The sequence below is a fragment of the Moschus berezovskii genome, chromosome 6 (genome assembly GCF_049115385.1).
Source record: "Moschus berezovskii isolate FMDL1 chromosome 6, NW_MosBer_1.0, whole genome shotgun sequence".
In the NCBI taxonomy this organism is placed as follows: domain Eukaryota; kingdom Metazoa; phylum Chordata; class Mammalia; order Artiodactyla; family Moschidae; genus Moschus; species Moschus berezovskii.
This window is the reverse complement of record NC_142465.1, coordinates 36790509-36815133: the sequence shown is the minus strand read 5'-3', so window position 1 is coordinate 36815133 and position 24625 is coordinate 36790509. Positions and strand designations below refer to the sequence as shown.

Here is a 24625-nt window from a genome sequence, read left to right as displayed (position 1 = left end):
GAAAACAAATATCATGGCTTCTGGTCCCATCACTTCATGGGAAATAGATGGGGAAACAGTGGAAACAGTATCAGACTTTATTTTGGGGGGCTCCAAAATCACTGCAGATGGTGATTGCAGCCATGAAGTTAAAAGACACTTACTTTGGAAGGACTGATGCTGAAGCTGAAACTCCAATACTTTGGCCACTTCATGCAAAGAGTTGACTCACTGGAAAAGAGTCTGATGCTGGGAGGGATTAGGGGTAGGAGGAGAAGGGGATGACAGAGAAAGAGATGGCTGGATGGCATCACCGACTCGATGGACATGAGTTTGCATAAACTCCGGGAGTTGGTGATGGACAGGGAGTCCTGCATGCTGTGACTCATGGGGTTGCAAAGAGTAGGACACAACTGAGCAACTGAACTGAACTGACTCCTTGGAAGGAAAGTTATGACCAACCTAGATAGCATATTACAAAGCAGAGATATTACTTTGCCAACAAAGGTCTGCCTAGTCAAGGCTATGGTTTTTCCAGTGGTCATGTATGGATGTGAGAGTTAGACTGTGAAGAAAGCTGATCGCCAAATAATTGAATGTGGTGTTGGAGAAGACTCTTGAGAGTCCCTTGGACTACAAGGAGATCCAACCAGTCCATCCTAAAGGAGACCAGTCCTGGGTGTTCATTGGAAGCACTGATGCTGAAGCTGAAACTCCAATAGTTTGGCCACCTCATGCGAAGGGTTGACTCATTGGAAAAGACCCTGATGCTGGGAGGGATTGGGGGCAGGAGGAGAAGGGGACGACAGAGGATGAGATGGCTGGATGGCATTGCCAACTCCATGGACATGAGTTTGCGTAAACTCTGGGAGTTGGTGATGGACAAGGAGGCCTGGCGTGCTGCGATTCATGGGGTCGCGAAGCGTCAGACACAACTGAGCAACTGAACTGGACTGAACTGGTCCAGTTTTTCCCCAACAACACTTATTGAAGAGACTATCTTTTCTCCATTTTATATTCTTGCCTCCTTTATCATAGATTAATTGCACATAAGTGCGTGGGTTGTTTCTGGGCTTTCTGTCCTGTCCCACTGATCTATGTTTTTGTGATCTATTTTTGTGCCAGTACCATACTGTTCTGACTACTATAGCCTTAGAGTATCGTCTGGAGTCAAGAAGCATGTTTCCTCCAGTTCAATTCTTTTTTCTCAAGATTTTTTTGGCTATTTGGGGTCTTTTGTATTTCCATACGAATTTTAAAATGTTTTATTCCAGTTCTGTGAAAAAATACCATTGGTAATTTGGTAGGGATTGCACTGAATCTATACATTGTCTTGAGTAGTATGGTCATTTTAACAATACTAATTCTTCCAATCTAAGAACATGATATATCTTTCCACTCATGTTGTCTTAAATTTCTTTCATCTTACAGTTTTCAGAGCACAGGTCTTTTGTCTCCTGAAGTTGGTTTATTACTAGGTATTTTATTCTTTTTGATGTGACAGTAAATGGGATTGTTTGTTTGATTTCTAATTGTTTGTTGTTAGTTTATAGAAATGCAACAGATTTCTGTATATTAATTTTCTAACCTGAAGCTTTACCAAGTTCATTGATGAGCTCTAATAGTTTTCTAGTGGCATCTTTAGGATTTTCTATGTTGTCATATCATCTTATCTGCAATTTGGATTCCTTTTATTTCCTTTTCTTCTCTGATTGCTCTAACTAGGACTTCCAAAACTATGTTAAATAAAAGTGACAAGAATGGACATCCTTTTCTTATTCCTGATCTTAGAGGGAATGTTTTCAGCGGTTTACCACTGAGTATGATATTAGCTATGGGTTTATATAGACGGCCTTTTTTATGCTGAGGTACGTTCACTCTGTGCCCACTTTCTGGAGAGTTGTTGTCATAAATGGATGTTGAATTTTATCAAAAGATTTTTCTACATCTATAGAGATGATCATACTGTTTTGTTTTTTAATTTATTTGACTGTGCTGGATCTTAGTTGCAGCACATGGGATCTTTAGTTGTGGTATCCAAACTCTTAGTTGCAGCATGTGGGATCTAGTTGCCAGGCCAGGGATTAAACCCAGGCCCCCTGCACTGGCAGCAAGGAGTCTTAGCCAGTGGACCACTAGAGAAGTCCTGATCATGCAGGTTTTATTTTAAGTTTTTATTGTTAATGAAGTATAGGTTATCAATTTTTCCTTTCATGGATTGTGCCTTTGCTGTTAGGGACTTCCCTGGCAATCCAGTGGTTAAGACCCTGCACTTCCAACTGAGGGTGTACAGGTTTGATCTTTCTTTTGATTAGAATTATCATGGTATATTTTCCTCTATCCATTTTAAAGTGGATTTCCTGAGATGACATAGTTAGGTCTCAGTTTCTGATTCACCAGACAATCTCTGTTTTTTAATTCGTACATGTAGAACATTGACATTCAAAGTGATTACTGACATAGCTGGGTTAACACCTACCATATGCATTAGTCTTCTGTTTGTTGCCCTTGTTCTTTGTTCCTAATTATGTCTTCTACTCTTTTCCTGCCTTTTATGCTTTTGAGTATTTTATATAATTTTATTTTCTTTCCTTTCTTAGCATGTCAGTTATACATATTTTTAACTTCTATAGTGGTTGCCATAGTTTGCAATATACATTTACAACTGATCCATGCCCACTTTGAACTAACGCTGTGCCACTATATGGATAGTGTGAGTGCTTTATAATGACAAAGTAATTCCTTCCTCTGTCCCTGTTACCTGTCACAGGTAAGTTTATATAATCGAAGACATTGTTGCTATTATTATCTTGAATAAACTGTTATCTGTTAGATCATTTAAGAATCATAAAATAAAAGTTTTATCTTCACTTATTTCTTCTTTGACACTCTTTCCCCAAGCAGTTCAAGGGGACCATATACAAAGACGAGACAGATTTCAAGTTTTCTTAAATGACTTTAATTGGAGACGCAAGACTCTAAAGCCTTGCTCTGTGGGACAGCATCTGGTCCCCAGTGCAGTTAGGGGAGAAATGCATGATTGAAGTTGAAATAGGGAGCCCTAGTTTCCCTGTCTTTCATTTTGGAGCTTATGCAAATTTTGGCTGCTGAATGAGACTTAAGATAATTATGTTAGAGATACCAAACTATAGGTTCCTTTCTTCTTCTGTTGTAGAATCTTTCTCCTATGAGGGAAACTCTTCTACAAACTCTTTGGGATCAAAATTCAGTTCTGTAACTGCACTTAATATCTACAAATAAGAAGTTTCTTGATGCAGTTACCTAGCTGCAAAAAAAAAAAATCAGGCCTGGAGGAGTCTACTCCCTCTCCAGCCTGCTCATTGCATCAGCCCTTACCCTCTCGCAGACCCTGTTCTTAGAGGGTCTTCTTACATTCCTTAGAGGATGTAACCAAATACCTGCCCTTGATCTCCATGGCCTGATTTCTTTGAAGCCCCAGTACAGGGGTGATTACAGTTTGCAGCGCTGTGTACACAGCCATTATGGTAATCTGGGATTTCTATCAGCCGTTCTTCCTAAGAACAATTGAAAATGTCTTCACAGTAAAAATAGCATCAGGTTTGCCTTCTTACCAACCCCCAGAAGAGGAAGTGGAAACATGAGGCCTGGAGAAGTCAAGGACTTCTTCAGGATTCCATCTCCCTTCAGGGCAAAGAGCTATGGAGGGTCCCAACTTTCTATTCCCCAAGTGCTAGAGGACAAAGATTTGACTGTTTTTCTAACTTGTATATTTTCCTTCTTTCCCATAGGAACGTTTCTGGATTGGGGAATTCCTTCTTGTCTCCTCTAATCCCATACCCTCCAGTGCAGAGCAAATAGCATCTCAGTCCTACAAGACCTCTCACTGCCCTCATACGCCTTTCTGGCTTGAAGCTCTAATGGGTGGAGGACACCACATAGGCTGTTGCGATGTATTTCTTGCCATTTCCATAGGTTGATTTGTTCCAGGTATAGGTCTGGATGGCCAAGGGATGTCCACCCAGGCTTAACTGGCACCTGTGGGGAGAGATCACCAAATAATAGGGACTTGCTTCACTCCATGGAGTAGGAAATGGCAACCCACTCCAGTGTTCTTGCCTGGAGACTCCCAGGGACGGGGCAGCCTGGTGGGCTGCAGTCCGTGGGGTCGCTAAGGGTCAGACATGACTGAGCGACTTCACTTTCACTTTTCACTTTCACACATTGGAGTAGGAAATGGCAACCCACTCCAGTGTTCTTGCCTGGAGAATCCCAGGGACGGGGCAGCCTGGTGGGCTTCCGTCTATGGGGTCACACAGAGTCGGACACGACTGAAGCGACTTAGCAACAGCAGCTTCACTCCACCTCCTTCTCCAGGCTGGAAGGATTGAGTTTAGCCCATGCAGAAGGCTCCACCCTGTCTTATCCTTTAAGGGAGCTGCCACAGCTTGCTTCAGCCACTGCCTCCAGCTCCCCACATGCAGAGCGCCCTTTCAAAATCTGCCTTATTTTCTGTCTTCTTAAAGAATATTGATTCTCATCTTTCCTAGAGGAATATTCTCAAATCTAGTTCTAGAGCTGAAACCCCCAGAAATGAAATGTTTGCTTAGAGTTTCAGAAGTGGTTGGACCCAGAGTCCTCAAATGTTAGAGAAGATGAGACCCCTGGTTTCCAACTGTGCTCTCTGGGGCTCCAGGGTTCCCCCAAGCAGCCTCAGGGGCCAAAGAGGGAGGCTTGTGTGCATGTTCAGTCACTTCAGTCATGTCCAACTCTTCACAATCCTATGGACTGTAGCCAGCCAGGTTCCACTGTCCATGGGATGTTCCAGGCAAGCATACCGAAGTCGGCTGTCATGCCCTCTTCCAGGAATCTTCCCAACCCAGAAATTGAACCCACGTCTCCTGCATTGGCAGCTGGGTTCTTTACTGCTAGTACTACCTACGAAGTCTAGAGAGGCTTGCAGCCCCAGGGCAGTTCCGTGTCTAACTGTTTGATACGTTAAGCTCCTGGGTAAGATTGCACTTGGGAAAGGAGGGGACGTAGATGTGTTGCTGGGATGAAGGTTGCCAGCCATGTGACTGATCTCATCAACAGCTTCACAATCCAAGAGAGGAAACTGAGCCCCAGAGCAGTGATTTGCCCACACCCTCCTGGGCCACCAGACTTACACTTTGCCTGGCCTGGCGATGAAGCACAGGGAGTAGAGCGCAAACTCAAACTCGGGGCTGCTGCCAATGAAAGCTGAGCCCACTTCCTTGTAGTACCCATCCCAGTTGAACTGCATGGCCAGCACGTCAGGGTAAGAATCCCACTGCAGAGAGAAGGATGGCAAAGAGGGTCTGGTGAGTGCCCCAGTGCAGTCAGAGGCGGGTGGCCAGGGTGTGTCAGGGGCCGTGGGGGCCCATGTGAGCTTTCTGGGGAGAGTAGATTCTCTCAATAAACAAAGGAAGCAGTCTGCCTGATAAGGTGTCTCAGTTCTACTCAGACCCTCTGTCTGGAACCACCATCTCACTTCTCCCAGGAAGGCCAGAGTCAGAATCCATGTGCCCATTGCCAGGGGAGCAGGGACATAACTGTTCTCAGTAGCCTTCACACGTGGAAGAGGAAGACAGTTTAGTGTCCCCAAATTGTTTCGAGACTTAGAACAGCAAAGGTTTATAAAAATATAAGAAATTTAACTCACACTAGCCAGACTGAAACTTCAGCTGACTCCACATGCTGAGGAAATTCAGGCAGCTGGTAATTGCATATCTTTGATTTTCCTATCTGAGAATCCTCCCCTCCTACACTCTCCCATCCACAGAGGATGCCCTCTCTCTCCTCCTGCCCCCTGCACCTCGGGAGCGCTGACTGTGTGGAAGCATGCTGGCTGGATAAACCTACTTTCCAGCAAATAGGAAAGTCATATTCACAATCCCGGACAGGCTGCCAAGAGGGTCAGGGTGAGAGACAAGCCTGCCTGTTCAGAGTGCAGAATGAGGACAGAAAGTCTGGGTGCTAACAAGGTTTTTCCAGCCTTTGAGGTCAGGATCAGTACTCACAGGCCCATCATAGATGTGGCTGTAATAGTCCACCATGCCCTCCTTCTCCTGCATGTAGAAACGGATCCAGTTATGGAAGCCAGTCACCTTGCCTTTTTTGACTTCACCTATGATAAAGAGAACAAGGTGGGTGATCTGGGCCTCCCCTCCTACCTCTTTCCCTACTCCCATGCCAAGGCTGTCCCCCTTCTCTAGTCTCTGACTCCTAGAATGTCCACCCCAGCTTCCTGGAGTCCCTCACATCCCTAACTCTCAGCTCAGGAAGCTCCCCCCTACCCCGACCACCATTTCAGCTCAAGCCCTGGGGAGAGTTTCTTCCCCTGGATGACCCCGGATCAATCTAAGATCCTCTAGCCATTTCCTAGGAACAAGCCAGTTTTGGTGGGAGCTTGGTGGGGTGTGGCAGTGCAGGAAAAGAACATGGTCTTCTTGGGAAGCAACTGGCCAAGCGCTGGAAGCAGAGGACCATTGAGAGGTAGACAACCATGGCCTCAAAGGCATCTCCCTTTCTATGTGTGCGCATTGGGAGCCCCAGTATCTGGGCTTCTTTCTCCCTCAGATACTCCAGAAGAGACCGGTCCTCAAGAATGGCTCCTCAGTCCCCTCCCTCTTGGCCTGCGAGCTGGTATAGCTGCTGACTCATCAGTGTGGACACTGCCCCATGCCTGAGGGAAGCGTCCCTCTGCATCCCTCCACCTCTTTCTTCCCAAGCAGAGTAATCCCACCTGAGAAGACGTGCTCAAAGCCACTTGAGTCCCTCTCTTCTTTGCTTCTGGAATACAGCCCAAACCACATGTTTTTTAGGTCACTGACGAACTCCTGTTCCGAGCTGTAGCGGTCTGGGGAGAGGAGCACAGAGGACTCAGAAGGGAAGGCGGGGCCAGGTCTTGGAAAGCAAGGAAGGGCCAGCTGTCCCAACTGGCAGGTGGTTCAGCCAACAAATGTAGTCAGCTGTTTGTTTAGCAATTATCTTTGGGGCACCTGTCTTGCGCCAGGCCCAGACCTGAAGGCTGAGGATTCAGCCGGGAATCACAAGGACAACATCCCTGACTTTATAGTTTACATTCCAGTGGAGGAAACAAACGATAAACAAATAAACAGAATGATTTCAGATAAGTGCTATGAAGAAAATAAAGGATATTATCCCATGATGACTGGAGGTGGGGATGGGGTGCTCTTCTCGAAAGCCAGAAAGGCCTCTCTGAGAAGGCACTAATCAGAGATGCGAAAGATAAGGAGTCAGCTATACGAAGACCTGGGAGAAAGATTCTTACACGTAGAAGAAACAGCAGGTGCAAAGGCTCCAGGACGCCTTGAACTTGGTGTTCAAAGAGCTGAGAGTCTATGCAGGGGAGCACAGCGAGCAAGAGGGGAGAGTGGTGGGAGAGGGAGTCTGAGAGGCCGTCAGAAGTCAGCATACGAGGGTTGGAGCTTGGTCAGACAGTAATAATAACCAAAGTATTTTACTGTGTTCTATGTGCCTGGCACTGTTTTAACTGCTTTCAGTTCTCACATTGATTCTTCATGTCAGAGTGGTATCAGGCTTGGACTCCAAAATCACTGCCAACAGTCACTGCAGCCATGAAATTAAAAGACGCTCACTCCTTGAAAGAAAAGTTATGACAAATCCAGACAACATATTCAAAAGCAGAGACATCACTTTGCCAGCAAAGGTCCGTATAGTCAAAGCTATGGCTTTTCCAGTAGTCATGTACAGATGTGAGAGATGGACCATAAAGAAGGCTGAGCACCAAAGAATTGATGCCTTTGAATTGTGGTGCTGGAGAAGACTTTTGAGAGTCCCTTGGACCGCAAGGAGATCCAACCAGTCAATCCTAAAGGAAGTCAACCCTGAATATCCATTGGAAGGACTGATGCTGAAGCCCCAATAATTTGGCCACTTGATATGGAGAGCTGACTCACTGGAAAAGACCCTGATCCTGGGAAAGGTTGAGGGCAGGAGGAGAAAGGCAGCAGAGGATGAGAAGGTTGGATGGCATCACTGGCTCAGTGGGCATAAGCCAAACAAACTCCAGGAGATGGTGAAGGACAGGGAAGCCTGGTGTACTGCAGTTCATAGGATCACATAGTCGGACAAGACTTAGCAACTGAACAACAACAACAATTCCTGGTGGAGGAAATGGGGATGGAAAGTGGTGACATAAAAGAAGAGTCAAATATACCTCCTGGGCTTTGGGCACAAGCAACTGGATGAATTATGGAACTATTAATGAGATGGGGAAGACTGAGAAGGGAGCAGGTCTGTCTGGAGGAAGAGGCAGGAACTGTGAGTTCTCTTTATACTAAGCTCTGAGTAGATGCCAGTTAGGCAAGTGGAGATGTCAAAAAGGCCGGTGAGACCCAAAGGAAAGGTCAGGGCTGGGGGTCTGAATTAGGGAGCCATCAAATACCAACGGTTTACTGCCTAGAATTGCGAGAGGGGACATAGAAGATGTACCAGACATATTCCCTCCTTTCAAGGACTTAAAACATAGCTGGAAAACAAGACTAAAAATACATAACATACCATATAGTTGATTCACTTTGCTGTACAGTAGAAACCAACACTACATTTTAAAGCAACTATACTCCAATAAAAATTAGTTTAAAAAATAAAAATATATGATGTAACAGTACAGTTTCACAATCTTAATGACGACTGCTTTTCACTGAGTACTTTACATGCATCAGTTTCCCAAGATCCCACTGGGGATGCTCAGACAGGGTCCAAGGGTCAAGGGGCCCAAGGTCACATGCTTCATTAGCAAGTGAAACCAAGTCTCTCTGCTCCAAGGGTATTTTAAGACAGAGTCCAAACCCTTGCTGCAAGCTGCGGCGAGTGCAGGTTCATAACGAGGTAGAATGTGAACTAGAACTTTAAGGAGAAGTGGGATTTGGATAGGGAGAAAAGGGAAGACCGGGTGAGTAGCGGAGGAGCCTACAGGAGGGCTGTCTCCACCTCCAAAATCCTCTCGCGTGTTTACCACAAAGAGAACACCAGGGGGCAGTGCAGGATCACGCCCTCTTCCTAGGGTTTGCTCGTGCGTCGCTGGCTTTACCTAAAAACAGTGTTACTAACTTAACCAGGCCACCCGAGGATGGAATGCAGTGTCTGAGCAGAGGCCGTCCCCCCTGCCAGCAAGGGACGACCTGGCTGGAGCCTCCCCCAGGCCAGGCCCAGCTTCCTGGAGTTCAGGGAAGGAATTCAGAGGACACTAACAAACACACCTCATGCCAAGAAGCCCTGAGGCCCAAACCATTTTTGGTCTGATTCAAATCTATCTCTATTGGAATCGTTCCAGCCAGAACCCTTCCCCGTAAAACTTCCTACTCTGAACCTTTGTTGATCTTCTGTTGCTGCTTCCCCAGCAAAAAAAAAAAAAAGTGAAGTGGGCCAGCCTCCTTCCTGGACTTAGTGCCTGAGAAGGGAGCAGATACAGGGACTCTTTGTGCCTGGAAAATGGTGCTGAGTCTGGGGTCCACTGAGGGGGCAGAGAAGTCCCCTGGCGGTGGTGCGGGGGGACTCACAGCCTGCAGTGAAGCCTGAGACAGAAATACGCGTGGGGGATAAATGAGGTGGCTTAAAGAAAGAAAGTGTTAGCCGCTCAGTTGTGTCCACTCTTTGCGACCCCATGGACTGTAGCGCACCAGGTTCCTCTGTCCGTGGGATTCTCCAGGCAAGAATACTGGAGTGGCTTGCCATTCCCTTCTCCAGGAGTTCTTCCCAACCCAGGGATAGAACCGTTTCCTTCATTGCGGGCAGATTCTTTGCCGTCTGAGCCACCAGGGAAGCCCCCTGGTGCTGAGATCAGGTTAAAAGACAGGATGATTCCCAAGCCAGGCAGAGGTTTCTTCAGCTCCTGCTGGAGTCCACGGGCTCCTCTCTCCGACCCCTTCCCTGCCTCCTCCCAGGTGATCTCTTAACCTGCCCATCATGGAGCCCCGTCCCTGGCAGGCGCACCCCGAGCCCTCGGCATGGCCTCCCTCACGGGCCTAGGGGGAGGCCTCACTGCCTCACTCACTCTGCTGGTGGAGAAAGCCGTAGAGTTCCTTCATGACGGCCGTCTTCATGATCTCTCTGAGGAAGGTGTCCTGCTCAGCCAGCTCCTGGGCTGTGAAGTGCTCTCCACGGCCCGTGGTCCTTTGGTAATTGTTGAGGAGGTTGATGAAGGCAGCATAGGTCGGCTTAGAGAAGAGCTTCTCATTGACATATGTGAAGAGCCTGGGGGAGGTAAAGGGAGGCCCAGTGAGAGGCCTGGACATGGAGCAGAAACACTCCAGAATGTCCAGATGCAGGGCAGGCATGTGAGGGTTGGGTGCAGAGGCAGAGTGGGGCCCTCAGATACTCTTGGGGACAATGCATGAGGTCATTCTTTTCTCCACTTCATCTCTTGGAAGGTCAGTTCTATTCTCAGCCAGTCCACCCATCCTAAGTTGCTTCTATCATGTCTGACCCTTTGCAACCCTGTGGACTGTAGCCTTCCAGGCTCCTCTGTCCATGGGATTCTCCAAGCAAGAATACTGGAGTGGGTTGCCACTTCCTTCTCCAACCCAGGTATAGAACCCACATCTCTTAAGTCTTTTGCACTGGCAGACAGGTTCTTTACCACTAGTGCCACCTGGGAAACCTCAGAAACCCTCCCACATGGATCCCCACAGGCCCTCAGGATGGCTTTATCTGTCTCCAGATAACCGGTTTCCCCTCTGCCTTTGATCCTACCTGCCTTAGGAGAAGGCAATGGCAAGCCACTCCAGTACTCTTGCCTAGAAAATCCCATGGATGGAGGAGCCTGGTAGGCTGCAGTCCATGGGGTTGCTAAGGGTCAGACATGACTGAGCGACTTCACTTTCACTTTTCACTTTCACACATTGGAGAAGGAAATGGCAACCCACTCCAGTGTTCTTGCCTGGAGAATCCCAGGGAAGGGGGAGCCCGGTGGGCTTCCGTCTATGGGGTCACACAGAGTCGGACACGACTGAAGTGACTTAGCAGCAGCAGCCTTAGGAGAAAAGAGCTGAGGCACCAAAGGAGGCAAAATTCGGGGAGAGACTTTGCTGGAAGAGGCGTCAGGGAACTCACGGCTCTGGGCAGCGGTCTACTTGGTCTCTGGTCTCTGAGGGCGAGATGCAGTTTTGGCTGTTGAGAACGATGTCTTCTTTCCGGGCTTTGTTGGTATCTGCCCTGTAGATCTTCTCAGAGACACTCTGCAGTTCTTCCTTGGTTATGGCATCGCTGCTGTGGGAGAAGCCCTCTGGGAGGAATTGGGGGAGGGGTATCTCAGAGCTCGATGGAGGCCAGGGGGCAGGTAGCTATCTGCGAACATCCCCTCTCGGGTACCTTCCAGAAGCCAGCATCAGGGGAGGGGGCTGCAGTCAGGCGTCCTAGTGACTGCAGGGCAGTGGCCTAAAGCCTGTTAGTCCCTCAGTTGTGTCCAACTCTTTGCGACCCCATGGACTGTAGCCCACCAGGGTCCTCTGTCTGTGGAATTCCCAGGCAAGAGTACTGGAGTGGGTAGCCATTTCTTCTCCAGGGGACCTTCCCAACCCAGGGATCGAACCCAGGGCTCCTGCATTGCAGGCAGATTCTTAACCGTCTGAGCCACCCAGAGAAACCCCAAGAGCCTAAAAGATCTTTACACTTATCACAAAATACCCACATGGTCCCTTGCCACTAGGAAGGTTTTTGCACGCTGGCAAGCACCAGGATCATCTGGAGGGTTTGTGAAAACATATCGGTGGGCCCCACCCCAGAGTTTCTGATTCTGTGGATCTGGGCTGAGCCCTAGAGCTTCCACTTCTAATAAATTCCCAATAGCTCATGCTACTGGTCCAGGGGCCATGCTTGGAGAACCATTGCTCTAGAGAGTCCCTCTGCCTCCAGGGCTATGCTAAAGGGAGCGGGAGACTGACCATGGCCACACAGGCTCTCAAAATCCTCGCAGCAGTTTCCAAACTCTGGGCAGCGGGCATTGCAGTGGCATGGGTGGTGCTTGTTGAAGGCCTCCAGACAGCGGCCCCGGCAGGAGTTGGGTGCCAAGTACAAGCCTGAGAAGATAGGAGGTGTGTCCTGAGCAGACCTCTAGGGGTCGCTCTGTTGTGTCAGCGGCCAGGCCATGCCCCCTCCCCCACCCCACCCCCACTGCCAGCCCCCTATTCCCCACCCCCTACCAGCCTCGCTCTCCTGCTTCCTATTAAAGAACTCTGGGGAAGGAAAACAAACAAGCTTAATTGGTGCACACCCTTCACAGTCAGGAAGTCCTTTCTGATGCTGAACTCTCCTTTCTGGCCTGTTGTTTTTATAATATTCCCTCTCTAAAAAAAAAAAGAAATCTCTTAACCCTCCCTCTCCCTCTTGCAGGCTTCAGACTCTTTCCTGCCTACCCTCCCCTCAGCTCACTGAGGCCCCCAGGGCTTCCTCCTGCCCAGGCCTCAAGAGTCCAGTGAGCCCCTCACCACCTCTAGGTGCTAGATTTGGGGTCCTGGCTGGCTTAGGCCCGGGCCTATTGCTGTTGACATGGCTGACCTCTCCTTGCCCATCCCGTGTCCCTTGTCCTTTCCCAAAGGCCCCCCAGTGCAGAGGCAGACTCACTGCTAGCCGGGGCGCCCTCCGTCTCCTCCTCCAGCTCCAGGAATGGCTCTGGTTCTTTGGGATTCTCTTCAGCTGTAGGTCAGAGAAGTGAAGTCACCAGTCATTCCCAAGGGGGGCCTCCTCTATCCCTGGTTCTCAGTCCTCCCAACCAAGCATGTGCAGTGGAAAAAATTACAAAACAGGGGCTTGGGTGCAATAAACAAGTGCCAGGTGAAGGAGGAGAAAAATAGAAACTGTGAGACAGAGCGGGATTGAAAACCATTCTAAAACATGAAAGAACATCCCCAGGCATGACCTTCCTCACCATTTACCCTTCTGGTATGCAGTGTTGTTGTTCAGTCACTAAGCTGTCTCCGACTCTTTTGCATCCCTGTGGACTGTGGCCCACCAGGCTCTGCTGTCCATAGAATTTTCCAGGCAAGGATACTGGAGTGGGTTACCATTTCTTCCCAGGGGATCTTCCCAACCCAGGGATCGAACCCACATCTCCTGCATCTCTTTACCACCGAGCCACCCACCAGGGAAGCCTGGTATTCAGTGTGCTCATCCGTAAAAACGGGAGTGAGGACAAAAAGTGGTCCCTTCTAGGATGAAAACTCTGAGGTTGGTATGATTTTCTTCAATATAAATTGATAGATGGATAGGCTTGAATCCCCTAAATGACAAGGCCGTCACTTAGAAACATCCCTTACCTATAATAACTCCCAGGGTCAAGGGTGAACTTCTCCCAGGCCTCAGGGAATAAGAACTGTTCCCTGAGTTACCAACTTCCCTTCTTTCTTCACAGTTGCACTTGACAATGGCCACAAAGGCTGCGTTTGGGGGAAGGGCGTTCAGAAAAGCCCATTCCTTCAGTGCCCCACCCCCTCGCATGCAAGCAGATGGACTGCAGCCTGGGCTCTCTGCAGAGGATGGAGTGGGGGTGGGGAGGACGAGGAAGGCATGACCTGGGGACTCTGAGCGCCTCTCTCATCACAGAGTGGAATAAATTCCACCCCTTGCCCACCGCTCAAAGCCCACACCGTTACAAAGTGCTTCAGAATCTGTTACTGTGTTCACCACACAGTGTGGCTTACTACCGTCAGACCCATGTCTGTGTGCTCAGTCGCTTCAGTCGTGTCCAACTCTGCCACCCCATGGACTGCAGCCCACCAGGCTCCTCTGTCTGTGGGATTCTCCAGGCAAGAATCCTGGAGTGGGTTGCCACACCCTCCTCCAGGGGATCTTCCCCATTTAGGGATCGAACCCGCGTCTCCTAAGTCTCCTACGTTGGCAGACGGGTTCTTTAGCACTAGCACCACCTGGGAAGCCCATCAGAACCATGGGGCAGGTTATTCACTGTCAACAAACATGTCCAATCACTTGCTTTCTGCCAGCCTGTGTTAATGCTGACAATCCACAGGGTTCTTAACACGGCCACACTTTATGCTGAATAGATTTCTGTGAGCTAATCTAGGGTCTCAACCATCATTTATAATATTTTTTCTATACGAAAACGGCTCTGAGTTGCACATAAGGGACAGGGATGATATGGTTGCTAAGCTGAGTGTGTTGGAATGGCAGGCTGATGGTCCACGGTGAACAAGCCACCCTGTGTCTGCTGAATGGGGCACAGAGCAGCAGAGAAAGCCTGGGTCTGATTCTGGCACTGAGCTCTGGGCCTGGGTTTCCCTGCCTGGACCTGACAGCAGAGCTGCTAGTCCACTGGTGTTTTTGTGTAAATCGAATTAGTGTTCCTTAGGATGGAAGCACCTCTGAGGGCTCATGGCTGGGTCAGCAGAGACCACACTTGGTCAAATTAGGAGAAAGTAATCCTATCTCTCAGCAGACACAGCTCTTCACCAAGACATGTGGCTTAGCGAGAAGGATACAGATTCAACTTTGGTTCAGCTTGCCTTCTCAATCAGAGGCTCTGGTGCAGGACACAACACACACAACCATATGCAGCTGGCCCTTAGGTACCATGGCTTCAGTGACCATGTTTTCCAAGCTGGGAGTCGGGGCATATGATTGGACAGAAACTTAGCAGAAGACCATTTACCTAGGTGTCTAAAACATTGGAAGCATCAAAATAAGGGAATTATTCAAAATGAGTTTTTCAAATTTAAAAATGGGTAGTTGGAATAGCAGAGCAACAGGCTTTTGAGGGTGGTACTTGTCCTGCTTAACCCTTGGCCTAGGAATGATGTGCAGCCACTCAGTCCACTCGTGATAGGAAAAGTGAAAGTGTTAACCGCTCAGTTGTGTCCAACTCTTTGACCTCATGGATTGTATTCTGCCAGGCTCCTCTGTCGATGGGCATCCCCAGGCAAGAATACTGGAATGGATAGCCACTCCCCTCTCCAGGGGATCTTCCCAACCCAGGGATCAAACCTGAGGCTTCCATATTGCAAGCAGATTCTTTACCGTCTGAGCCACCAGAGAAGCCCTGTGATAGGAAGAGTGGTGTGAATTGTGATGGTCATTGACACCATGTGGTCTTCCTGGTGGCGTGCAAGTTGGGAAAGTTCACTACCATTTGTTTACTTTTGCAAATAATAATTGGAAATGTCATATATGCTAAAATGATATTTTCATCTTTTCACTTTTTTTTAAATTCCTTAAACTTTCCAGATATTAATCCTAATAGTTCAGACAGATGTTCCAGGTAAATGACTTCTATTTTAAGTTGGGGTCTTATGTTGGGGACATCCTAATCCTCTTCAGGTCCTTTGAGCACCGTGATCAGTCTGGAACCCTGCTCTGGATAGTTGGACATCCTGGCCGGCAGTCCCTCAAGCAGGCTAGATGTGGTCATGGCCTGGCCTGCTGTACCTGACAGACCCTTCACCCCACAAGGAGGCTCACCTGTACACAGCTGCTCATAGTCTTCACAGCAGTCCCTGTGCCGGGGACACCGGCGGTCACACTGGCAGACAGCATCCCGGTCAAATCTCTCATTACAGCGAGATGCGCATGACTCCCTTTTGCCTATGGTCAGTAAAGGGCACAGACTCAGCTCCTTGAGGATCCTACTCTGCTCATAATGGTACCCTCTGCAGGCAGGTTCACAGGCAGGGACCGGGGACTTATCTGGCAGGAAAGGTCATCACTAGCTGCCAGGGAGATGTACACACACAGCCTCCTATGAACAAGAGCCTCACCCCCACTGCCCACCAGACATCACCCACCACCCACTGACTATTGCTGCTGCTGCTGCTGCTAAGTCACTTCAGTCGTGTCTGACTCTGTATGACCCCATAGACAGCAGCCTACCAGGCTCCCCCGTCCCTGGGATTTTCCAGGCAAGAACACTGGAGTGGGTTGCCATTTCCTTCTCCGATGCATGAAAGTGAAAAGTAAAAGTGAAAGTGAAGTCGATCAGTCTTGTCCGACTCTTAGCAACTCCATGGACTGCAGCTTTCCAGGCTCTTCCATCCATGGGATTTTCCAGGCAAGAGTACTGGAGTGGGGTGCCATTGCCTTCTCCGCATAATATAGTCCAGGACCACAAACTCAGATGTTACAGGAGCTAGACCTGTAACACAAACGAGTCAAGAGCAGGGAGGCAATAGAAAGAGGTGGGAACTGTGACAGACTCGGAAACAATGCCTTGCCTGAGACTGGCAGCCACCAGCAGCTCCAGCCAATTGTTGCCATTTGGGATGCAGGCTGAGTGTTGCCAGAGCCTCCAGTTTTTTTTTTAAGAGAAGTCTTCATTTTTATGTAAATTTTCCAATTTTAAAAATTAAGAGAGACCAAAGAAAGAGGTCTGAGGGCTGGGCTTGGCCCAGAGATCATCATTCCCCTGTCACGCTGAGGATGGTGGGTCACGTTGTCCTAAAGACCCAACCTGTCCTCTCCCCGTGACTCACGCCCTGCCTCTCATCCTGTCCCTTTTACATCTTCTGCTTCTTTGTTCTTCCCTCCCCTTAGCCTGGTCTCTCTAAACCTGCTTCCCCACTTGTTACAGCTTTCTGTCCCTTCTAGTCTTGGGAATGTGTTTGGATTAGTTTTGTTCAGGGTGGGGACTGAGGTGGGTGTGGGTGAGAACTGGGCTTTGGAACAAGATCCATTATGCAACCACAGACCACATCCCTTGCTCTAGCCAAATGACTTGCAGAAGCAAGCTTTTGGTCGCAAGGGCATAAGGCAAGAAATTTTGAAAGAAATGGTACAAACCCACCACCACTGCTAAAAAAAACAAGCCCACCACAGCAAAGACAGTAGAAGCGGGGTGAGCCAGGTCAAGCTGGCTGCACTCTCTTTCCTTCCACTCTAGGCTTTAAGGGTGAGAACACAGCCTTTGTTTCCACTTGAGGTTCCTGAGGTTTGGATTTAGTGGGTTCTGGGTTTAGGGTCAGGCTGTGGGTTACAGAGAATGTCAAGATCAGAGTCAGAGTCACAGTTAACACTGGAATTTGTATGAATGAAGAAACTTAAACCTAATTTGGGCCAGCAATGGGGCTTGTTAGGTTTAGATGAAGAGCTACAGTTAGGATTTGGGCTTGAGTTAATTACCGGTAAAATAACAATTTTGCGTTGCTGTTTGGAATAAGGAATGAGGAGCAAGTCTAAAACCACATTCAGAGTTGAAGAATGTGTCACGACCAGGAGAGGAGAAATAAATCCCAATTTTGCCTTAGATAAGATTTGGGGTTTGGTCGTGGCTACTGTTTCACACAGGTATAGCATCACTTAGGGTGGAGGTGGAGATGAGGGCTATGGGCTGGGTTACTGGTTTGGGATTAGGGCTTACACTGTTCCAGTGAGGGTGACACAGCAGAGAGGCCAAGAACCCAGACTCTGGCACCAAACTGCTCGAGGCCAGAATTCTAGTTCTGTTGCTTTCTAGCTTGTGTTCTCAGGCAAGTTATTTTACCTGCTGTGCCCCAGGCTCCTTCTCTGTAAAAGTGTGACAGTAATGGAGCCCATCTCATAGAATATTCATAAGAAATTCAACGAGTTAATTTTTGTAAAGCACTTAGGACATTGCAAGACACATTAGTAACACCATGTACGTGTTGGATAAATAAGCGGTCAGCATTCCAGGCCCATCTTCAAGGTGGTAAGCGTCCAGACTGGCTGGAGCAGTCTTCCCTGTCTACATGCCTGATCTAGCCGACTGCCTCCCTGGGTTTCAGCCAGGCCATCCCTTGGGCTGACAGTTTCTAGCTGACATCATCACTATGGGTCTGTGTTCTTTACATCAAAGAGGTTCTTTACATCATGTCAAGGTTAACCCAGGTTCTGAGGCAACTTCACATAAAGGGCCTCCAAAGTGGCCAGAAAGGCAGAGCCAGTGAATCGTCCCTAGAGAAGACAGGGTCAAGGCCACTCGTCCCTCCAAGCCCAGGGGAACGCCCCCTGAATCTTAAGTGATGCTCCCTTGGAGTCCACATGCAAAGAACTTAAGGAGAAGTTTTCAGCGCAGGAGGAAGGCTGTGTCAGCTGCCTGCTCAGTTAGCCTGGCAGTACACCCAGAATCCAAAGGGAGAGAACTCAGACAAATCAGGACAACCTTCTTAAATGGGCCAGATCAGCAGAGTCCAAGGAAGGAATTCACTCCAGTCCAGCAGCTGGCGCCAGTTGAGAAGAGCTGCAAGTGAATGGTCAGCTCTGTGGAGCTCAGGAGGACACCCCGCACTGGCCCTGGCTGAGTGAACTCTTTCATCTCTATTCAAGAGCTTTGTCGTCACTGGAAACCCCGGGCCAGAGATCCTTTACACTTCCCTGTAAACCTGACCATCTGCTTTAAGAGGGCCTCGGGGTGTGAGGGGATGGGGAGGGTGGGAGCGACTTCTCCTCATAGGCCTCTCTGCTATATCTATTCTGGGGACCCTCTGGGGACCAGTCACCATGACTACTCACTCCAGTGCTCCCAGCCGCAGCTCTGATCCACACAAACCCTCTGTGTACACCTCGCTCATCAGCCAGGCACCCAAATCACTGCTCCAGTAACCCTCTTGCCCATCTCTCTCTCTCTTTTTTTTTTCTTACTCTATTTTGACCTTTCTTTACCTTCACAGAGCTCATCAACAACACCCACCCCCCACCCCCGGCCAACAATCCCTACATGAAATGCTAAATTTCTCTAAACACTCCAAAACTCAAATGTGCCAGAATGCCCACCCCCTATCCATTCTGCCCATCAAGAAACTTGGTCCCGAGCCTGGGTATCCCCTATATGACAGCGCTCCGCCCCTCTGATGTTTAGGGAATCCTACAACTGTGCTTCTCTGGGGGCCCCAGGTGCTGTTTCCATGGAGATCTAGCCCACCAAGATGATTCACTACCAGCGTCAATTCACTTGAAATAACTGAGGACCTAAGACTGGCCCCCATGCTATTCATACTCGCATCTAAGTTCTGAGATGTTGGCAGAAGACAGACAAGAACCGAGCCCTTTTCCCACTTTAGGAAAAAAGGAGGCATCACCCACTGGACCCTGACTTCTCCATCAGTCCTGCAGCAGGACCAGACCACCATCTCCAGGGGCAAGGGCTCCACCTTGCCTTTCTGAAGCCACTGTTGTGTCTGCCCTCAGGAATATCCCCCAGGGACCAAATGCCTCCAGTTGCTCTCATCTCCTGAGACTGGGATGCCCCAACCCTACGGCCACTGCTTCACACTAACCCTGAAGCCCTCCACCCTCCCTCACTCTCTACCACGAGCTCTGCACCACCCGGGCCCGCTGCTCTGCCATGTGTGCAGGCGTGGAGGTACAGCATCCCCGCCAGTGGGGAGGCCTGGGAATGACATCCCTCTCCAAAGTCTTTTCATTTAGTTTCTTTGGCGGTCTCCTCACCCAAAACCTCAGGGGAAATGATTCCAAGACTAAATTCTGTATTTATAGAAATTATTTTATGTAAATAAAGTTATTATATCATATGAATATGACTAATACATTATAATACAGGTAAAATATAAATTATTTTATATGTATTTACATTATGGGCTTCCCTGGTGGCTCAGGGGTAAAGAATCTGCCTGCCAATGCAAGAGACTCAGGTTCAATCCCTGGGTCAGGAAGATCCCCTGGAGAAGGAAGTAGCACCCCGCTCTGGTATTCTTGCCTGAGAAATCCCATGGAGAGAGGAGCCTGGTGGCCTATAGTCCATGGGGTCACAAAGAGTCAGACACGACTGAATGATAAATGACAATTTATAATCACAATTATAATCAAAGACCCAATTCTTTGAGATATCATTCCATGTAGGGTGCTTCTGATATATTGTCTTATTTAATCCTTACGACAGTCCTGTGTAGGAACACCCTGGTGGGGTGCAATGGGTATCAAGCTCGGATTCTTTCTCCTCTGGGCAGAGAAGGAGTCCCCCACACCCCTCAGCTCAGCCCCCTCCCTTGGCACTCTCCCTGCTCACCCAGTAACCACCGGTTAACACGCCAGCACCGGCACCTGCCCTTGCTGAACAGGAGCGTGTTCCCATCCTCAGCACTGGTCCCTTCCCTGCACCACTAGCCCCTGGGGGCCTGGATCTTTCTCCACTTTAGGTCCTCTGCCAGGGACGAGACGGAGTCCTCTGACCACGCGGCCTGCCTCCTGGTTGGGGGCTCTATCCCTGGACCCCGCCCACCACCTAGCTTCGTGGGGAAAAGTCCCACCCAGACAACTCACCCCTCACCCAGGTAGCAGAGGAAGTGACCAAGGGCGGCCAGGCCATGCAAACCCCGTCGGTCACAGTCCAGCTTCACACCATATGGTGGCCTTGGAAAGCAAAACCTTGGTGAAATCCAGTCAAGCTGGACTAAGGGTTGTTTGGGGCTTGTCTTCCAAGGTGTCCCTGGCCCATCAGTCCTGCGGCTCCCTTCACACAGCCCAGTCTACTCCAGAGGCAACTCCTGCCTCAGACCAGGCCTGGTCTGGGGGTCCAAGGCTTTTGGACAGAGCTGGCCCTCCCTTATCTCACTACCCTCACGCTCTCCCCCGCAAGTCTCCCAGCTCTCTGCAGGACTCCTGTCATCCCCACCAGTAGCGACTTACCAGCCCAGGTCAGGCCACAGAGCATGGCCACTGTCAGGGGGACACAGGCCCTCATGGTGTCCAGTCGGAGGCCAAAAGGAGATGGCTGGTGGACTTTGACTAGCGTCAACGTGAATGTCACAGCTCCCAAATGAGCCTTCTGGCCCAAGCTGATCCTTTTAAAGACATCAGACCTTGTGGATCTGGTGCCTCCAGCTCCTTTTGGGAAGGAAAAAAGGCGAGGGAGGGACCCCAGATGGAAGGAGGCGGCAAGGGGGTGGGGTCTGACGGCTGTTTGAAGCCAGAGGCAAAGTGACTAAGGAGGCCGGTAACACCAGATGTTTAGAACAGGTAATGCTAGCTGTTCGTAGCTTAGAAAATAGGCCATGTAAGCAGGCACAGCAACTCGGGCCTAGATGGGGGGTTCTCTGTCCAGGTGAGGAGAACTCATGGGCTTGTCTCTGGGTGATATCCTCTAAACATCCACCTACCTGAAAGCCAAGGGCCTGACCTTCCAAGGGGCTATGACTGGCTCCATCTTTGAACTCCGGGTGCTCAGCTTGAGGAGTATAGTGAAAAGATCATTATGTGTTAGACAAACAGTAAGTGCTCAAGCAAGCTTTGGGCTTCCCTGATAGCTCAGTGGATAAAGAATCTGCCTGCAATGCAGGAGACGTGGGGTTCGATTCCTGGGTTGGAAAGATCCCCTAGAGAAGGAAGTGGCAACCCACTCCAGTATTCCTGCCTAGAGAATGCCATAGACAGAGGAACCTGGCAAGCTACAGTCCATGGGGTCGCAAGAGTCAGACACGACTTAGCGATTACACCACCACCACCAACCAAGGTTTGGGGCACCAGAAGGAGTGGTCTAGGAGGCATGGGTCAGAAACAAGTGCTGCTGTTACTACATCAAGCTGCATATAGCTGCCTCATCCTTGAAACATCTGTAAACGGGCCTCTCTTACTGAGTCAGCATCTCAGGTTTTACCTGTTTTAGGTTCCCCCAAGTTCCAGGTTTATGAGGCTGGGGAGGGCAAGAGGCCTCTTAAAGGCTGCCGAAGGACCGTCCTTCCTCTCTTCCTTCATCCGTCATCCCTGTTACATTCCTCTCCCCCATGGACCAACCCCCGCAAGACACAAGGCTCTCAGGGCTCCCATCATCCCAGGCCCAAGGGCAGAGATGCAGCAACAAAGAGCTTCCAAGTTCTCCCCTCCTAATAAAAGTAAAATCTTCTAAGTAAAATGCCCTTTCCAGAAAGAGCCCTGCATGGAGATTCTCAGCTGTCTCAAAAAAGAAAAGTCTCACAGGAAAAACCAAAACTGATGAACAGTTGAGACCACACTGCAGTAATTTTTCCTGTGGTAGAGTCAAGGCAAGCACATCCTCCTCAACAAGTGCTTTTTAACAGTGGAAACTTCCTCTCTCTCAACTTCAATTTTCCTATCTTTGAAACAACCACGGGGTTATAGCTAATGATCCCTTCTAAGTTCTCAGATTCTAATTTTCAACCTTCCTGCCCATGCCCTGGGGTGGGCAGTTGCAGTGAGTTAAGGAGAATCCCCCAAACCTCCCTGTGTGGAGGTGAGACCAAACTGTGGACCCTTGGGGATGGAGCGGGCAGCCTGGGGCAAGCTACTTTGTAAGGGACTCGCACCAGGAACACAATAAGGAGTAAGCCTCGCCCTTCTCTCCAGGAAGTCCGGTTAAAGGGAGTAGGAGTCCTTTGTTTGCATAAATGTCCTTTGCACAGTCGGAAAGCAGGAGCTAAGCCTTCGCCAGCCAGCCAGAGTACTCGCCCTCCCTGAACTGGCACCACAGGGACATAGACACCAGTTAGTTTAGGGATTAAAGGAGAGAGTCCCTTAGGACCTAGGGTTAGGGTTAGCGTTAGGGAGGAAGCAATGGAGCTTCAGAGTTTGGGACTGGATGGTCTGTCCCTTCCAGGGGCCCAGCTGGGTGGACCCTGGGTAAGGCCAAAGCTCTCAGGGTGGGCGTGGGGTCTGGCCGGGGTTGCCCTGATGTCCAGCTGAACAGACTATGAGATGGAGCTTCAAGCATGGGAGCACTTCCTTCCATCAGGGGAGTTTCAGGTCAGGGGCAAGGCTGGGAGCTGGGAGACCACTGAAACTGACCCCTCAGGGCCAGTGTGCTGATGGGGTCGACCTTAACAACAACCGCCAACATTGACCGAGCACGTATCACGTGTCACCCATGAAGAGCTGCCCCCGTGCTGGTCCCTCCTCGCTCACTGCAGTCCTTTAGAGGTACTATTGTTGTGTGCAGCCCACCAGATTCCTCAGTCTATAGAATTCTCCAGGCAAGAATACTGGAGTGGGCTGCCATGCCCTCCTCCAGGGGATCTTCCCAGCCCAGGGATCAAACCCACGTCTCCTACATCGCAAGCAGATTCTTTACCATCCGAGCCACAGGGAAGCCCCGGGTACCATCGTTACCCTCATTTTACAGGTGAAGAAACTGAGGCACAGAAAGGTTGGGAGATGTGCCTTAAACACCAACCTTTAAAAGACATCAGCAGGCACTTCCTGACAGTCCAGTGGTTAAGATTCCGTGGCTCCACTGTAGGGAGCATGGGTTTGACCCCTGCTCTGGAAACTAGGATCCTGTATGCCTTGCCATATGGAAAGAAAAAAAAAAAAATCAGCAATCACTTAATTATGTCTGAGTTGCTATGCAAAGTGGTCTGAGATCACATTCATTGGGATTAAATGGACCTCCATGGTCATCTGGTTCCACTTCCCATATGATGTTGCAATGCCCTAAACAACTCTAAACCATCACTCTGCCTCCACAGGAGGGTCTCTGGTGCCAAGGGATCCCACCCTCTCCCCCCTTCCCAGATCTGATTCCCAAATCCCAAATCCCAAGACCTGCTGACGTGGACAAAAGTCAATAGGACAGTAGGAAAAATCCATTCAGCCAATATATGAACATACATCTGTACGTTCACATAAGGATGCCTCACAGATGCACTTATATACATGTGTAGAGAAAGACACATTAGGCTGTATTTCAGACAGCTTTCTCTTCCTGGACAGACAACATTGCTGCTTCTTCCAAGTTCTCCCCCAGGTAGGTCCTCATGTGGGCTTCCCAAGGGCCTTGTGGGGGCCAGCTAGCAAGTGGGAGTCCCAGGAGGCTGGGTCCCAGAGACCCAAGTGGGAAGAAGGTGGCAACAGGTGCTTGTGGCTAGTCTACCCATGATGAGATCCCAGCAGAGGCACCTCCACATCAGGAAGCCAGGAGAGGGTGCAGCTGTGGCCTCTGACGGGGTTTGGAGGGCCAGGAGAGGGTGAAGCCACCTGGGCAAGAATCCAGGAGACTGTCATCTGTAGCCGTGTGCGGAGCGGGAATTCCTGCGGCAGGTATTCACTGGTGCTCACTTTATGGCTGCTGCTGTGCTGATCCTGGACTGGCAGGGTGCAGACTGGTCTAGAAACTTCTGAGAACACACAGGTTTCTGCTGGGATGGAAGACAGGGAAGTCCCAGCATTAGGCCACTGTTTGAAGTAGACCACATTCATCTCTGGGCTTCCAAACAATCTGTCAGGACCAACAGGCTACAGGACAGACTGGCTATGGGACAGACAGGAGATATATGTCCAGACAAGCCTGTTCCACCTCCCTTGTCCTCTCTGAAACCAAGGCCGAATCACTGCAGCCCAGGACCAGAGTCTGGATGGACCCTGCAGCTGGCTCAGCACAGGTGAGGCCTGGAGTCACTTACTGAGGGGACCCTGGCACCAGAAGATGCTGGATCTCCAGCCTCCCCCCAACTGTGACCTGGGAGTGCCCCCAGGATGGCAGACCCCACCTCATTACTTGTGGGCCACATTAATCTGTAGTTTCCTCTTACGGAGAGTGTCTTAGAATGGCTCCATGTGTGGTTTTCTCCCACACTGATTTGCATGCTGTGTACCACAATTGGGTTTCCAGGAATTTTTTTTTTTTTTAAGTTCACGGGCATCCTTGACATTCAGCATCACATTCACCACCAGCCCTAGGCATATTCGTCAGACATGCCACCTGGCCCATTCGTACTGTGATGGACCCAAG

General features: G+C 49.6%; 1 protein-coding gene across 2 annotated transcripts; it reads right to left on the bottom strand.

The window, feature by feature from the left end:
* Positions 1-2912: 2912 nt before the first annotated feature.
* ENDOU (endonuclease, poly(U) specific) lies at positions 2913-24100 on the bottom strand. Of its 2 annotated transcripts, XM_055396290.2 has the most exons (13): positions 23872-24100; positions 23069-23180; positions 21042-21109; positions 20572-20726; positions 15436-15558; positions 12589-12660; positions 11910-12044; positions 11080-11251; positions 10022-10221; positions 6725-6838; positions 6000-6106; positions 5127-5269; positions 2913-3996 (listed from the first exon to the last, which is right to left on the bottom strand). In XM_055396290.2, the coding sequence occupies exons 3-13, from the start codon at positions 21086-21088 to the stop codon at positions 3876-3878; spliced, it is 1389 nt and encodes a 462-aa protein (XP_055252265.2). In that variant the 5' UTR covers positions 21089-21109; positions 23069-23180; positions 23872-24100; the 3' UTR covers positions 2913-3875. The 2 variants fall into 2 exon arrangements, with proteins under 2 accessions (XP_055252265.2, XP_055252266.2); XM_055396291.2 differs by lacking the exon at positions 15436-15558 and having other exon boundaries at positions 23872-24099.
* Between the last annotated feature and the right edge of the window lie 525 nt (positions 24101-24625).

What these genes read in the sequence shown, in the direction of transcription:
- ENDOU (XM_055396290.2), bottom strand. Translation starts at nt 21,088, where the DNA reads ATGGAGCCAGTCATAGCCCCTTGGAAGGTCAGGCCCTTGGCTTTCAG. An exon ending in GTAGACCGCTGCCCAGAGCC is followed by an intron (nt 10,222 to 11,079) that starts GTGAGTTCCCTG and finishes TACCTCCCCCAG; the next exon opens with GCTCTTCACATATGTCAATG. An exon ending in CGGCTTTCTCCACCAGCAGA is followed by an intron (nt 6,839 to 10,021) that starts GTGAGTGAGGCA and finishes TCCTCTCCCCAG; the next exon opens with ACCGCTACAGCTCGGAACAG.